This window comes from Heliangelus exortis, chromosome 3 (genome assembly GCF_036169615.1).
Source record: "Heliangelus exortis chromosome 3, bHelExo1.hap1, whole genome shotgun sequence".
Lineage (NCBI taxonomy): Eukaryota > Metazoa > Chordata > Aves > Apodiformes > Trochilidae > Heliangelus > Heliangelus exortis.
Window position 1 is genome coordinate 8164529 of NC_092424.1, and position 16982 is coordinate 8181510.

The window sequence follows — 16982 nt, forward strand, 5'->3', positions numbered from 1 at the left end:
ATTCTTCAGCAAGACTCAGAAGTTGTAGGTTAATTGCACAGTAATAATTTCTATTTAAACTTAATTTTCATGAAAGGAACACAAACTGGAGACAGAAATAACAAACAATTGCGTAAAGAAGATACAGCATTTTTTTATTACTTAAGTAACTCTAACTTTGAAGAACACCAAGTCTGCAGAATATGACAGAATGCAATAAAGCAAATGTAATCTGCAAATATAAAAAGTATATTTTCATGAATGCTGACAGTTCACCAATGATGCTCCCATTTGGGGACAACAAAAGTAGACTATTCTTTGAGAACTTGGAAAGGTCAGGTGATTCTGGTTTAAAATTCAGTTGACAGAAATAGAAGTTTAATGATATAGATTTAACAAGAAATGAAAGATGTCAGTTGACAGATGAAAGATGGAATGATAGCTTCTTATTGATTACTAATGTATCTGCAGAATAAGAAGTTGAACAATGGTACACTGAAATTATCTGGGTTTTAGGAAATCCTACTGGCTGCTGAAACAATCTTAAGAGCTTTATCATAGAAAAATACAAAATGGACACAAGAGGCCAATTGCCACTGAGAGTTTTAAAACCTCAGGGATGAGAAAAAGCAAACAACTGTTCCCAGAGCCTCTGATAACACCCAGTGAAGCTGCCAAATAATCCTCTAAGGGAGACTACAGAGCAAGACTTTTTCAAAAGTAGGGCAATGAGTAAATATATGTAAATTGTGCTCTGAGCACCTCACTTAAAAGTGGATAGCAATATGCCCAAACAAAAAGAGCCTAGCAAAGGTATGAAAAGCAGCCTGTGAGACACACATTGGCACAGAGAGATTGCAAACCTTTACTGGCAGTAAAAGGTTAGCAAAAACTTATTCTACTCTCAGTTAAAGTATGAATGGCAACCAGAATAGAGACCCAGAAAAAACTTCAGCATTAGTTGGCATTCTGTCTGCAGTTTCTCCCAAAACAGAAAGACTGATTTTGGCATTTCAGAAGCAACAGAGGTGATGAAAACTTTACTGACCTTGAGATGTCACTATGCTACATGAAATGTCACTATGTTACATAGTGAGCCCATGGTGATAAAGGGGAGAGGTTTCAGAGTATCAAATGAAAGGCTGCCAAAGCCTTTGGCACAGCCTCTCTCTGAACTTGGCCGGGGAGAAATTTGTCATTGATGGGATGTTCTCCTTTATTCCACATCCCATGTCTAGCAGTTTTGTAGGAAATAAAATTGGAGTTGTGAGAAGAATGCTTTAAAAGCTGTAAAATCAAACTAAAGTCCTTATTTGCTTGTAAAGATTTATGTGACCATTTTCCCACTTCTTGTTGTCATGTGCAGAAATATCATTGATAACATGGGACTATCAAAAGAGTCAGAGTTTTCTGACTCTACAGCAGCCCTGATTTAAAATATGTCAGGACTATAAATCCTGATAAACATGGCAAAGTTCTCAAATAGCAAATGTTTTAGAAAAGGGGGTAAATCACTCTATAATGTTGAAAAGTGTTCTAATGATGTGTGATGAACATTTCAAGATGAGCCATATTTTATCTTTGTACAGGGACAGTTAAGGACCTTTGGTACTTTTCTGTATTTCTTTGTCCTGGTGGTTACCTTCCCTTAGTGTGCATAAGTTTTGCCTAAATCCTCCATAAGCTCAGGGAGACTTATCCTGTTGAGATGGACTCTTAAATCTTTAACAATACCACATTTCATTCTTAGTTCATTGCCTTTTTCCAGCCGTGCTTCTTTCTCATTTCTATTTTGCAAGCCTTCTTTGGATGACAATGCAGTCTTGTTGAGGAAATGAGACAAGAAAGAGAAGGACTTGACTATCTGAAAGTGACTGATGGACAGTCATTTTCCTTCCACCCCAGCTGAATTTCCAGCAGTAGATTCCCTTACTTCAGAGACATGGTGTGAAAAGATTACTTTAATTTGAGAGGGACCTTGCAACCTAGCCCTTCTTTCCTTTTTCACTGCTACTTTAAAATGTGATCATGATGGCACTCATCACCTGTTTTCAGAATCCCCACTTTCTCCCTTGGGAAATACCTTGCCATTACACTGAATTCAGCACTAATAAATAGCTAATAGAATCTGCTTCCATTGAGTGCAGTGCTTTCGTCCTGTTCAAACCCCCAAAAAATCTTGATATAAAAACAAAGAAACGTTTGCTCTGGAAAAGACCTTTAAGATCATCAAGTCCAGCCATTATTCCAACCGTATATCTAACAATTTATCTTTTTTTAGCATTATTTACTTGTATTTTCTTGTTGAACAATGCAAGCTTAATGAAATGCAAGTTAAAGACATACTTTGATTTACTCTACAGTGATTGTGTCCACTGCAGCTGTGTTTGGCTTTTCCACAAAAGTGAAATCAAAGCCAGGTCACTCACCTTTCCTAGCACTTGTCCTGTTATAAATAGACTGAATAAAGCATTTGACTATATCTAAGTGGAAAGTACTTTACACAGAGACATTCAACCAAACATCATAGGTTATTACCTGGTGTCTTTTCCCAGTAGAAGGGGAACACTGCTTGCTCTGAGGCACAGTAGTCACCCTGTGTGAAGAGAACTGTGTTACATTTGAAGTTTTATCTTGGTGTAGGGTGGTAGCAAGGGTTCTAAGATAATTTATGGTCTGTTTTACAACATACTGGTTTGACAGCACTGGAACTTCACGGATAGCAGTGCATACAATGAGGCAAGCTGTGGGCATCCTAAGCAACATATCATGGCCATATAGTTCCATTTCTGGTGACAGAACTTTGTGCCTCATTACATACAGAAGGTAGACTTGACCATTATATATTGCTAGAGAACTTTCCTTAAAGAGAGGAATTTTCAGTTGCTCTCCAACAGGACTGGTAGATGAAAGTGGTAAAATCCTCTTATAATCTTTATTCTCAATGTTGTTCAGTGATTTTAAAATTTCTGAAACCACACTGTTGGATGACTTCACAATAAGAGAATATAATCTTGTCTTTCTGTCTAGTGCTTCATGTGTCAGCTGTTTCTCTGGGGTTATCTGGGAACAGTTCAGATTTTCAATACCAACGTCAGAGTTAGAACAGTGTCTTGTTATGTTTGGGCTCTTTGGTATTAAAGACTTTGGAAAGTAGGCCCAAAAGGGGCTGGAAGCCTCTTCTGTCTTTATTACTGGCCATATATAAGTTACAGTTGGTATTTCTGTAGCTTTCCTTACTTCAGGGACATCCTTAGCTCTGGCTGACATTAGCTGTTGCATTTTAGATGGGAAAGAAGAAAGTGGTATTGATGTGATATTGGCTTGAGGTGGTATCTCTAGATCATGTTTTGAGTTCTGTGCTTGAGATTCTTCAGTAGGCTGAAGGAGTTCAGAGACACCCAAAACTGATGCTGTGTCTTTTTGGTCATCATGAGTTAGTGGGTGGCATCTTTGAAGAGAGTGCTTTTCAGCTGAGGTTTCATTACTCTGAGCATTAAGAGTTGTTGAGAACTTTCCTCTCTCACCAGTGGTCTTGCCAACATTTTCTTGAGTCTCAAAGTTTCCCATAGAAAAATCTTTGCTGTTCATCTGCATGAGAGCAGATGTAGTACTGGCTTCTGTCTTCAGAAAAGCATTATGGTTTGACTTATTGTATTCAGTTTAGACAAATGAGCTACTGTGATCCTGAAACTGTACACACTGGCAAGGCTTCCAGAGGAAAGAGAAAGCAGGAATTTCTGTAAGTCTCTTCAATCTTCCTCTCTTTTCTGAAGGCTTCACTTATGTAGCCTGACACACTTAAAATAAAAGTTAATATAAATTAAAATGTGATTATATATTTGTAAATGCACAGGAAGAATGATTTTTTTGTAGTTAAAATAGATAAATTAATACCCAGAAATATATTTGTGATTTAAGTATAAACCAAGTCTCATCTAGCCACTAGGATTTTTCTCCAGTAATAATTTGTTGTGAGATACTTCCAGTTTAGAATGAAACTGGCAGTGAGATTCTGCTTTCTTCTCTAGCAATTTCCCCAATAGTGCAAACTGCTGGTAGACAACAGCTATTTTGTTTAGATGCAGTATTTCCTCATGTAAGATGATGCAATCTTAGATATAATGCCATTAAAATCAATGCACATTTCTAATAAAAATGGGCTTGATCAAAGATCTGTACAATCCATTTTATCCTTTACTTGCAGAATTATTTGACTTCAGTAACCACTCCTAGCTTATTCTACTCTCAGCTGTAGCAGAGTCAAACCCAGTAGCTTTGTCATGGATTTCAATAAAGATGTACAAAAATCAAGTACAAATGCTTATCCAATATATATGGAGACATTCCAAGCACAAGTGTAAAATCCTAAACACTATAAGTGCATAGTTGAATTTGCAGTAGAAGGAAACAAAAAGTTCAAATTTGTATCATGAGAAGGGCAAAGTATGAGATAGATTATGAACAAATTAATTTTGAATTAACTGATCCTGTTCTGATGGTTATATTCTCCTAGGAATAACCTACTTATCTTAGCACTACAGACTTGATTTTGTGGAAAGTAAATATAAACACTCATATTACTTGCATGTCAATCGCACAACCTTGTTTCTTAGCCGTCCTGAATATCAAAAACCACAGTGAATTCTCACATCCATAGCTGAAGAGGTTTTACTGCTCATCTTACAACAAAAAAAACCCATCATAAAGGTAGGTTTTGTAAGCCTCTGTTTAAACTACCTAAGTCCTTTTAGCTAGAAAAAAAAAAAAAATTGAAAAATTAAACGGCATTTTTTTCTCATCTAGGCTGTACTTCCTGCACTCATGATGCATATATCTAGATGCAATCACATAATTCCAGGAATCTAATAAAGAATAATTATAAATATTTGTATCAATTATCATCAAATTTGAGTAATTGCACATATAGGGATGATGAGACCTTCTGTAAAAGCAGAATGTAAACCAAATATTTCCTTTGCTTTCTTTTATGTGTGTTTTTGTTTTTTCCATTTTGGTTTTAGGCATTCTATCTACATGCAGCACTGTGATGTGAGTAATAAGAAATTTACTGTTATCTTTCCAGATACAGGGGAATTTCCACAATATCCCTAAACAAAACAAACAAAAAAGGAACACCAAGGACAGGAGCTGTTGACACATCTCTCAAAAAACCAGAAAGTTTCAGAAACGCAGAGAAACAGAAATTAGAAAGAAAAGAAGAAAGCTTTGTGGTTTTAAGGTAAAGAAATCCCCATTAACTGTGAAACCAACTCAAAATGAGACAAATATAGAGAAGAGAAAAATATATATGCAGAAGAGAAAGACTCCTTGATTCTCAGAAGCAGCAACTCCCTACTGTGAAGGCTCTGAATTGCCTGATGCAGTGATAGGGCTCATTGCCAGTCTTCAGTTTTGCTCTCTAGACTCTGATGTGCCATTTAAAGACTTCTTAACTAGCTATCATTGTCAGATAAATCTCACTGAGAGCACAAAAAAAAAAAAAAAAAGAGGCAGCAAACTAAATCTGCTTTACAATCTAACTTATGTGAGGCTGTTGCAGACAAGTCTCCTGAGTTCACAGACTCAAGGTGGCTCAGAGTGGAGCCCATCTATGGGCTGCATAGAGCTACAAAACTTCCTCCAGCCCATAACTTTGGGGATCAACTCTGGCCATCTCAGTAAGGCTGGTGTGGGCTGGCAATATTAGGAGGCAATGGGGATTACTTACCATTAATTAAAGTGCAGGTGCCATGCTGGAAGAGCACCTGTCAGCTGCTGTTCCAGCTCCCAACTGTGAAGAACTTTCCAGAAGCAGGGGCCAGGAGTGCTGGCACCAACAGCTGCTGGGCACCATGGAATCAGAACAGTCACTCCAGAACCAGGTTCTCTTGGGTCCAGCTGCTTCCCACGGGCACCTGGACTGTACCCTGGATGTCTGCTCTGCCCACCCACCCTTCTTTCCCTCTATGCCCCCCACCTCTGCATGCCCTGGGGCACGGCCTTTAGTGCCATCCGTACCATGATGCAAACACTTGTGCCACGGCACCTGGGCTGCACCCCGGGGCTGCAGTACAGGGGTCCCCACTGCCTGGGGCTGGCAGCTTCATCTGTGTCTTCCCAGCCTGGCACACCATGTCCCTGCCCTGCCTGTGGGAGAGGGGCTCCCCTGACCCCCCCAGCGCCCTCCTCCACCTCCCTGCACAGCCAGGCTGCGCTTCCCCTCAGGCCCAGGGCTGCTCCCTCAGGACCTCATTCTCCAGCCAAGCCCTGAGCAGATGTGAGCAGACATTACCTGGCCCACACCTCCTTTTCTCAGTGCTGTTTTCTCTCTCGCTGACAGGTGTTTGGCAGGCAGAGGAGAAGCAAGCCGAGCCCTCTGCAGCAGAGCTAAGCACTGAGGCCTGCAGCTGGTCCCTCCATCAAGGCCATGACAGGGGAGACAGAGGGACAGTCAGCAGCCCACTGCCCCCCTCCAGCCTCCGCCAACCCTCCCGGCAGTGGGGAAGTGCTCATGGCCACGGTCACTGCTCACCTCAGCTGCCAAGCTCTGGGAGAAGCATCCCTCCCACAGAGGGGACACAACACACCACAGCCATGCTGGTGAATGCCTTGTCTGGGGGCCTACTGGGCTTCACCATAGGGAAACTCCCCCGAGCCACTGCCAAGAGGGACCTGTGGGTGCTCTCTGCTGCTCCACCACGCTGTGAACAGTGCCAGAAAGTGAGTAAGCAGCTGATTTAAACTGAAATACTTTAAAACACGTATTCACAGACTCACAGAATCATTTGGGTTGGTAGAGGCCTCTTGTCTCATCCCACCCTGATACAGCACAGGAGTTTATGAAATGAGTTTTGGCCTGGTCTACCCCCATCACAATGGGGTTTGAAATGGTTTCAGAAAGTGCTGTAAATAAGCAAGCTGTTGTATTGTTCCCTTCCAGTTAGCAGCTCCTCTTAGTCAGACATTTTATTTTGTTCTAATGAGTGCAGTAAAGATAAGAGAGATATAAAACAGAGATACAAAGTGGCTAGTGAGATGCACCATGGAGACAGCCAGCTAGTGCTCTAAGTTTGAAAGTCTTACCACCTTGACTTGATTTCTCCAGCAGATATTAGATTTAATTCAACAAGAAACATGAGCTTCCTGGGACTATTCACTGTCAGATGTCTCCTGCCAAGAATTTTTACACTCAGTCGGTGGACTTGTTTCATACCTGTCATGTAAAGTGAACACTTGCTGCCTCTGGCTGCCCATAGTTGCAAGGTTGCCAGTGTTCAGAATCTGCACTTTCTTAATGTCTAAGGATGCCTGAGAAATCAAGGCCACTTCTTCCCAGTCAACAAATAAAAAGATAGTCCTTGCCCCAGGAAGCTTGTGAAGCAGAAACTTCAGAAAGATAATAAGGACTTTTTCCCTCTTCTTGATGACCTACAGAGTTTTGCTGGAATGTTCTCCTGCTGTGATACAGGCAGGAGGAAGGAACATAAAGTGACATACGTGGGTCTAGCACAGATAACTGCTTTACTGTGGGCAACCTGAGGAATGACCCTGACCTTCATCACTGCTTCTCAATGTGGCAGGACATTCAACATTAGCCAGCAGATGAGGGTCAAAACAGAAGGAGGTAAGAGAGCATGGGCTGAAAGGCAAGGTAGAGAACAAAGTGAATTTCTGACAATTTTGGTCTTCCCTCTCATCTCATCTTTGCCACCATTTTTTTTTGTGTGAGCTGAGAAAAATTGAAAGAAAAGGAGGAGAAGCACTCTGGCTGACTGTGATCTGCCCACCTACAGTTTTCAAAGGGTAAATATTTTAGGGAAGATGGGTGCTGTGGAGAAAAGGATGCAAAGATGTTAAATGGGTCCAAAAAAGGCTGTGGGTGTTCAGACTATGTACATCTATGTGTGTAGGAGGGAGCAATGTAATTTGGGGCAAAATTACCACTACATAATTTATTCTTTAAAGAAAGAATTTCCCTCCACTGTTTGTCCCTCCACTGTACCAAAACTTCTGCTGCCTCTCAGCTGGTGCATATCCCTCCAGTTTAAGTGGAAACATAGTGCCCTTCCTCTGACATTACCTTTTTTTACATTCCTCAAAGCTGAATTTTGTCTCTTGGTGCTACTCAGTGCTCAGTCCAGACAGTCACAAATCAGAAAGGGAGATGTAGCAGGAGATTGTATGGAAATTTTTGAAAATCATTTTGCTATGATGTTTGGAAACTGTTACTTAGTGCAATCCTGGCTCATCATCATAGTTTAACCCCAGCCAGCAACTAAGCACCACACAGCCACTCACTCAATCCTCCTCACCCTGTTGGGATGGGGGAGAGAATCAGAGGGGTAAAAGTGAGAAAATTCATAGGTTGAGGTAAAGACAGTCTAATAGGTAAAACAAAAGCCACATATGCAAGCCAAGCAAATCAAGGAATTCATTCTTTGAATGCTACTTCCCATTGGCAGTCAGGTGTTCAGCCATCTCCAGGAAAGCAGGGAAAATCCATGATAATGGTTTGCAAAACAAACACAATCATTCTGCATGTCCTCCTTCCCCCCCTTCCTTCTTCCTCCAGTTTCACAGTGCTGAGCACAATGCCATATGCTATGGGATGTCCCTTTGTTCTGTTGGATTTAGCTGTCCCAGATGTGTTCCTTCCCAACCTGTTGTGCACCCTCAGCTTCCTTGTTGGTGGGGTGGTGTGAGAAGTAGAAAAGGACTTTGTGTAAGGACTGCTCGGCAGTAACTGAAGCATCCACTGTTTCTAGCACAGATCCAAACCACAACCCCATACCTGGATACTATGAAGAAACTCTATTCCCACCAAACCCAGCACACACTCAGGGACTATCTTTCTTCAGCTGCAGCATTTGGCACTTATACCCTTGTAATCATTCGTGACCTTATGTCTTTGCCAACAAACACTTATGAAGAAGAAAAAGGCAAAAAATTTGCCAGTCTTCTCCCATGAGGACCTATGACTGTCTTCATAGTAAGAAGGCTGCAAACCAGAACATCAGCTGTGTTCATTACTTGCTTGCATCTTGGTAAGAGTAGAGAAGGTTATAACAACACCCCCCTACTTGCCTTTTTGGCATTGAGTTAGGAACTTGTTCAGTGATAGAGCATGTCACAGACACTGAATAGATGTTTGACTTAATCCTGTTTTGTTTTGGTTTTTTTTCCTGCACAACTATTTTCCTCAAATGCCCAAGGAAAAATTTCAATTTCAGTGAGTTCTGGAACAAGTCATAGAATATCTAGCACTTGCTAATAATACATCCATGTTTATTCCTCTGTTTTGATGCTGACCTGTGACATATAATACACTGTACATATAAATATAATACACTGCACAGATTTTGAAAAGAAGTGGACTCTTTCATCTTGTGATAAATCCTGGCTGGGAGAAGAACACCACATGGACATGATCGTCGGCCTGCAAGAAATCAGCCAAATTCTGCAGATTTCCCAGAAATACAGTTTTTGTAGTACTAAGTACTGCCAGAGAACTGCAGAGCCCAGTGCAGACACTGGAGTGAATAAACTCTGTCGGATGTGTGAGTTCTGCTGGTGCCAGCTGCCTGCACAACTCGGTCTGTCAGCACATCCTGCCCTACCTCTGCTTTCAGGGTTTTTCCATCCCACTGAGAACCTGAGCTCCACTTTCCAGCTAAGAGCCTGGTTTTCTGTGCCTGCTCTCGGGCATCTGTAATTTGCAGTGCTTGCCAGGAGGTGGCATAAAAGACTTAATGGTTCTGCCCCTTGCCTAGCATAAAATGGACTTCTTTCTTAAAATGTCTGGCTAGCTTCTGCTGATGGTAATGCTGCTTTACACACATGCAAACAGGTTTAAATATCAGGTTGCTTCTGGGTAGTAAAAGGTGGAAAGAAAAATGAATTGAAATGCCAGCTCTTTGAGAGCAATAGAGTGATGGAGGAATTCCTCCTCATGTCTGAAAGAGTAATTACCAGAAATCAGGATTACATGCACAGAAAAGCAATTAAATAGGGAACAATTACTAACATATTGAATAAGGGCTCTTAAGCATATAAGTGTATTAATACATCTGTGCACACAATATAGCAGGGTACCATGCAAAGCAAAGGCTGAAGAAGCTCTATCTGGTGAACCACAATTAACCTGGTCTCATTGTTTCTATACATCTTCCACAGTTAAATGGATTGATTACAACCAAGTATCTTCCATTTTAAGTGGTTCTGCTTATTCTATTTCTTCACTGATGCCTCCTCCTTATTGATTTTATCTGGCTGCAGTCACTGGGGAGCTAGATGCTTCATGGTCAGCAGCTCTGTAATAAAACTGAGGAAATTACTTCTCACACTGGCAGACCCTTGGGTCTATGTACAGCCCTGAGCTGCTGGATCACAGGAGTTATCAGCAGCTTTTCATAGCAGTAAATACAGCCTCTCGTGCTTGGGTACAACAGTACAGCATGACTCAGTAGTGTACAAGAGCTAAGGACTGCTGTTGTAACCTCTCCCATAGCCTGGGACACAGCAGGAGTTTGTTCCACCTGCATAATATGATTTCTAATCTCAGGAACAAAGCCAGTCATGCAGAAGATCTGAAGACAAAGGGGAGCTGTACCAGCAGGAGAGTGGGGAAAGGGAGGGAAGGGCAGCTGAGAATGGACTGGCTACTAGTGCTAGCAATTGTGACAGTTCTGTGGCACCTACATCCCCAGCTGTCATTATTTAACAGGTGGAAACTTGCAGGGTCTGGGTCTGCTATTCTGGATTATTTCTCACTGAGCTGCAACCAAATGATTTCACATACCTGTGGTTAAACCTTTTATGTCTCACTGGCATCTGAATTTCAGCACTGAATTTACTCCTGTCTTTGTGTCTGGCTCCTAGAAAAGACAGACTACCAGCATACCAGGAGAGACAACAGTTATTATCAGTCTGCTGTATACAGTGCCAGTGCTGACAACAAGATTATTCTGGCCTTGGGGAGCACAGGGGTGTAAGGAATTTTGAAACAGAGCTACAAGAATGAAGATAAAAGTCACATAAAGCTTTGCTATCTCTTCCTGGCTTTCTTCCTCCATACTTTGCCCACCTGAAATGTAATGACTGCATGCTAGGCTCAGAAAAAACCACAGCAGCAAGATGGTGGCAAGGTTATGCCCAAGCAAAAAGAAGCCCGAGACTCCCCTCTGAACTTTTAGAGCTGAGGGGAAGGCAACTGGCACCAGGGTAATGTTTCCTTGTAACATAATGCCATCTGCTGGGACTTGCTATCAGCAGTGAGATAGTCCAAATGAACTTGGGATAAATGAGTCCAACAGGGCTAGAAAACACATGCTGCCTCCCAGCTGCCTTAGCACAGACTGAATGCAATCACATTTTCAGTGAGCCACAATGTTTTTATGGTTTAATAGAAGCCATTTTTAGAGGGTTTTTTTTTTTGTTTTGTTTGTTTATTCCTTACTGCCTAATACATTGCCACGGATTTTATATGTAATATATAGAGAGTATATACACAATATATACAGTGTATATATGTTTTATGCTATATTCAGACTGGCTATTATTGATCTCAATTTTTCTCTCCGGAGCGATAAACCAAAGCTATTGAGTCCTGACAGGGCAAATGAAACTTGTGTGTTGATGCTGCTTGAAGTACTACAGGTTTCCTAACAACGTGCATCCCCCCAGGGACTAACAGAAGAAAAAACAGAGAGCACAGCACCTGCTTTCATGATAGTTTCTTGAATGCAAAGGCTGTCTGTCACACAGGGACATGAGTGGCACATGACTTTGCCATTGCTGGTGCCATCCCAGAATGGGGACACTGACATACTGCTTTGCTTCCTCCAACATCTACTGATGTGGGAAGAGCAGCACAGGCTCTTCAGAGCTTGTAGAAAATTCTTGGGTCTCATTTATGTCTCATGGGCTGCAAGTGTCACTTGCCCAGTCATTTATTGTGCTGACACTTGCATTTGGCACCTGGCTAAGCATATTCAAAGTACTGAAGAAAAGGAATACAAAATATAAACTGTGAATGTGGCTTCTTTGTAAACAGGGAACTGTAAGACTTCAGAGACCTCCAGTTACATTTGAGTCAGATGTTGGGTTCACTCTGTGTCACTTGCAAGACAAGGACATGTTGAACAGAGAATTTGTCATTCCTATGTCATCCTATGGAATGGGTGTGGTGAGGATAGATTTGCCCATGAAACTGATGCTCTGATAATCAGGTAGGATTTCCTACTCACTGATTCACACAGATCCTGAAGGCATGTTTGTTTGTCATCTGGGTTTGATGGTTTAGTTGACATCACTTTTATGATTGGGAGTATAAGATGCTGCTGTCAGTCTTGTCTGGATTTAAATCCTATCCTAACATGGAACTGCCATAAATTGTGGGGACATGTGTGGAGATGGAATTTTCCCTGAGCTGTTCCTGTGACAGGTTTTTCCATTTAGATTGTGTCTGATGACAACAAACTGGGAAGAAACCACCCTAAATGTAGGTGTAGTGGTCTTTTTCTATTTTTAATTCTCTCAGTCCCTGGGAAGGCATGGTTTTAGACAGTCTGGATGTTTAGTGTTTTGGGTTGGTTTTTTTTTTTTTTGTATGTCCAACTAATTCACACTGACTGACTGGTTTATAGGCTTCTGCTAAGGCTCTTTTTGTTCTCCATTTCTCATGTGTGGTACTTACACAGTGATGTATGGTCTGAAAATCTGTGCAATGGGCACATTATGCTGGATCTTGTTTGATAACAGCCCTTGGCGAAGGTGAGACTTAAATGTGTCACCAGCCTCTTTTTAATTCCTCTTTATTTGCTGCAGATTTAAATTCTGTTTCATATGTCTAGGTAAGAGGCACCTTTGCAAATACACACTGAGTCCAACTTTTTTTGGTATCTGCTGTAGCGAGGAATACAAATCTGGCTTGAAACTGTGACAGACATGCTGAGATACATGGGTTTTGACAATGGTCCTTGAAGAAGTAATTGTTTTGCTCTGAATACCTTTGTGATATTTTTTCTATTTTGGAACATTCTTTGACATTGGTGTGCCCCTCAAAGGTAGGGCTTTAAATTCTATTCCTGCAATGTACTGTCCACCATTAGGAGATACATAAAACAAACACAAGCAGGATCTGTTAGAAAAAAAACTGTGTCAGTCCTGCAATGGATGTGCCAACAGTTGATGACTGTTTAAAAAGAAATGTGGATGACTTGTTTTCAAATTTCTTTGTACCCTGTAAATCCCATGAGAAGCATATGCTTTAGTGACTTGTCACACTGAATGCTTCATGTTGATGAGATTTGTTGCTTCAGGATGGCTAATAGGTTTATTGATAACAGCCTCATCGAGGTTGAAATCAGTAAGAAAATTCTCCTACAGTACCTTATCTGGACCATCTGGATTTCTGTGGCATGGTTACAGTGTGCCTACAGGTGTGCTTGTGAATTCCTCTATCCACACACGTGTTAAATTCAGAGATTTGCTAAATTTACTTATGGAGATCTGATGCTGAATGGATCCAAAATACTAACATGCAACAGCATTCAGTGTAAGAATGTTAGAGGCATGACTACAACAGGCTCATGAGTGAAGACAATGTACTTCAGTGAACTGAACAGAGTTGTTTCCTCTGAAGCATTTATTCTCCCAGAATGCTGATATCCACCACACATCTTGCCCCTGCCTAGACAGATATTTTTTTAAGGATACTGAGACACAGACAGAGCAGTATGTTTATTTGGAATACTACTTACTTTTTAGTCAAGGTGCATGGCAGATTAATACCTTGCTTACTTTTCTTTTTTGGCCATGCAGGGACAAAGCAATAAATGACATTTACTTGGACTAAAAGCTAACAGTCAATATTAACATATGACAGTGTGTGAGGCTGCATTGATTAGAGTGCTAATGTCTTTAAGATTTCCAAGTTCCAGCTAAGATTTTGAGTCATAGCAAAGAATCTCAATTTTTCTTTAAACAATGCTGGTTTAGTACTTCTGTCAAGTATGGTGGTTCCACTCCAACACATTTCCCTGGTACCAGAGATCATTATTAAATTCCTTATGTCCTTATGAAAGACACCTCTTCCCAATTTCATCTAGTGGCCATGGGAAATGTGGAAATTATGGGCAGCACGTTGTCTGTAGTTTAGGGACTGTCACTCTATGGATTCCAGCCATGGTAACCATAGTGGGTCTGAAACAGTACCTGGCACCTCAGTTGTACTGGGCCTGCCTCTGCTGGGAATTCTTCACGAGATCTTTTGGAGTCTTTACTGTGATGCATTTGCTACCTTCTTAGTAATGGCCATATCTGTCCTAAGGACACAATTTCCCCAAAAATACCAGCTTTTGATTGTGTGGTACTTTAGGTATGCTCTGCAAAATGCTCAGATAAAGGGCAGGTGGTTAGCCTTATTTAATTGCAGTATCTGTCACTCTTGGCATTTATTTCCTGCAGTTAACTGTTAAACAACAGCTGTCCCACTCTAATGAGCTTTTTTTAAAATGAAAAAAAAGTACAAAAGCTCATTATTTCTGCCTCTCCTAACAGGCCCATTTGAAAGGTCCTCACTTAGCAGCTCTTGTGATTCATGCCAAATGGAACTCATTTCTATGACTATTAGGATCATTTGTAGAGTGTTACACACAACACAGCACAGGTTTGCAGTGAACCCCCTCAGAAAGCTCATTTTTTGTGGTGGTGATGGTTTGTATCACAGCAGCACTGTGACCATCTGTGGATCTCCCTGCATTTGTGTGAACAACAGCTCTGTATAAAACCCAAAAGGTTAAATGGAAAGATCTACTGCCAAGAGAAACTTCCTACTTCTTGTGAGCAGCTTTTTTCTTTTTGATGTGTTAACTCCAACTCAAAACTGAATAATGGTAGGAACCTTTGTTTTACCCAATAGAAAACCCACTTCAGATTCTTGAGGAAGATGAAATATGAGTCTGCTGGGTGAGTCAGAGAGCATTTTACTCTGAAATTTAAAAATGGCACAATCTCAACACTTTTTTCTCCAAATACCCTAACACATAGTTAAGACTTCTAGACTTCCCTCTTAGGACAGCAAAGAGGGCATTCAGCTCAGTATAGACTCCTGCACATGCCAGGAGCTGCCATCAAGACTGTATCCTATAACTGTTGCCATACAGCTGGGGTGAATGTGGCAAAGGTTGTATCTAGTCAGTAGTGATGCATGAGGATTCAGAAATTTTGCAGCCCTCATTCCATTGTTTAAGGTATGCACTGTGCAGACTTTGACATCTAGAGGCAAGGTACTCTGCATTTAAATAAGAAAATCCATGTCAACAGAGACAGCAATAAGGAGGGGATGAGCATCATCAAAGGGGTTTCTAAACTCAGGCTGAACTTTCTTCATTACTTAATGAAATTAATTAATCCATTTTTTATTAAATATTTCACATTTCCACAGTCAAGACTTTGAGAGGTATGAATAAACAGGAATAAGTTTGGTTATTTTTGTAGTAAAAGAAGGGGTAGTGAGCTCTAACCCCACACATGTGAATTAGAAGGACTTACTTTCACCCTTTCTCCTGTTGAGTTTCCTTCCAAGCTTACTCTGATATTATCCCCTCTGGTGTCAGGATTGAATACAGGCCACAGACATGGTGGTTTCTTAGCCAACAAAAGATTTTTCCCTTCAGTGTTTTCCCTGTGTGCTTTTTTTTGCCTTTCACTATATTTCTCCAGAGCCTTTTGCTTGTTTTAAGAGCAATACCAGCTTTTACCAATACCAGCTTTTACACTCTTTCCCATAATCTGTTGCCCAGAGCAATAGGCTGAGCAAGTCTGAGAACTAAAAAGAGATCTAAAATCAAATCCCTGCAGAGACACTGCTTTTGTTCTTTCCCAGAGAAATGAAATACGAGTACAGCCTTACTAGAAACAAAGAAATCTGCCCTGTAGAGAAATGACATTGCAGCTGTCCCTCATCAAGGGGATGGCAAGGGGACCAAACTCTGCTGCAGACTGCAAGAGATCCTGGTGTGAAAAGCAAAGTGACTGTGCCTTGCTTGCTGGTTCCTCTGGGGGCCCTGGCAGGAGCACAACAGCCAAGTGGCCATCATCCTTATCCTTAAGGCATCAAGCAGAAGGCATGGCTGCCATTTCAAGGCTCGTTTATTTACATTTCTGCTTTCTTTACATTTATAACTCAGAACAAAAGCTTTTCCATAGCCTATATTTCTTTACCATAGCAATGCTGTGGTGGACTGCACAGACCAGTCTTGCACATAGCAAATAATTGTGCTGTGAGAAGAGATATTTATTTTCCACACAACATTTCTGTTAGAAAAGCCATTTTTCAGTAGTTTGGCGGGGGGGGGGGGGGGGGGGAGGAAAAGACCAACACAAGGGTGAAACCAGCACATTTTTCTCCTGGCTTGAGAGCTACTTCTACCTGCACTTTTTGACAGAAAATAACAAAGAAACCAAAAGAAGCAATGCTCCCTCCCAGACCTCTGTAACCAGGACTGAAAAAACTACAGTACAACAAGGACACAGCCCCCAGACTCACCTTGGGCCATCACACCCCCCATCTGCAGGGGGATGGAGGAGGGGAATGCAGAGTTGGTCTCTTGGCCCTACTTACAGGATCTGGGGACCTGATCTCCTCCCTGGGCTGGCAGAGGGGAGCAGAGGTAGAAGGTGCCTGGCTCCTGTTAATGGGTTTCCTCTGGGCTGCCTGGCAAGGGGAGGGGGCAGGAGCAGACACCTTGGGCAGGGCCCTGCCTCTTAGCAGGCTGCATGTGGAGGAGGGGCAGTGATGGGGCTGGAAGTGTTGACTGGGGTGTTGGCTGTTTGTGCTCGTTTTGCACAGGTGCTGGTAATCGAGTGTACCCTAGGAGAGAGGTTGCTTGCCTCCTGAATCTGTGGGTTTAACATTCTCAGTGTGTTTGTTGTGGTAGAGCTGATGCACTGGGAGCAGATGCTACTTTCAGGAGCAGGCTTTTACAAGTCTAATTTGA

At 41.6% G+C, this 16982-nt stretch overlaps 1 protein-coding gene and 1 long non-coding RNA gene across 4 annotated transcripts; one reads left to right on the plus strand and one right to left on the minus strand.

The window, feature by feature from the left end:
* Positions 1 to 820: 820 nt before the first annotated feature.
* On the minus strand, positions 821 to 6431 carry LOC139794033 (ligand-dependent nuclear receptor-interacting factor 1-like). 3 transcript variants are annotated; one of them, XM_071739090.1, is made up of 4 exons: positions 6275 to 6431; positions 5711 to 5822; positions 2518 to 3779; positions 821 to 1843 (listed from the first exon to the last, which is right to left on the minus strand). In XM_071739090.1, exons 3-4 carry the CDS (start codon positions 3574 to 3576, stop codon positions 1628 to 1630), a joined length of 1275 nt encoding a protein of 424 aa, XP_071595191.1. In that variant the 5' UTR covers positions 3577 to 3779; positions 5711 to 5822; positions 6275 to 6431; the 3' UTR covers positions 821 to 1627. The 3 variants fall into 3 exon arrangements, with proteins under 3 accessions (XP_071595191.1, XP_071595193.1, XP_071595192.1); XM_071739092.1 differs by having other exon boundaries at positions 821 to 1801; positions 6275 to 6429; XM_071739091.1 differs by lacking the exon at positions 6275 to 6431 and having other exon boundaries at positions 5711 to 5876.
* Positions 5669 to 16262, plus strand: LOC139794034 (uncharacterized). The gene is made up of 4 exons (XR_011724923.1): positions 5669 to 5864; positions 6323 to 6702; positions 7417 to 7785; positions 15869 to 16262. It is a non-coding gene; the product is annotated as an uncharacterized lncRNA (long non-coding RNA).
* Positions 16263 to 16982: the final 720 nt, after the last annotated feature.

Coding starts and splice junctions, on each gene's coding strand:
- LOC139794033 (XM_071739090.1), bottom strand. CDS start 3,576: ATGCAGATGAACAGCAAAGATTTTTCTATGGGAAACTTTGAGACTCAA. Junction 1,844..2,517: donor CTACTGGGAAAAGACACCAG/GTAATAACCTAT, acceptor AGTCACTTTCAG/ATAGTCAAGTCCTTCTCTTT.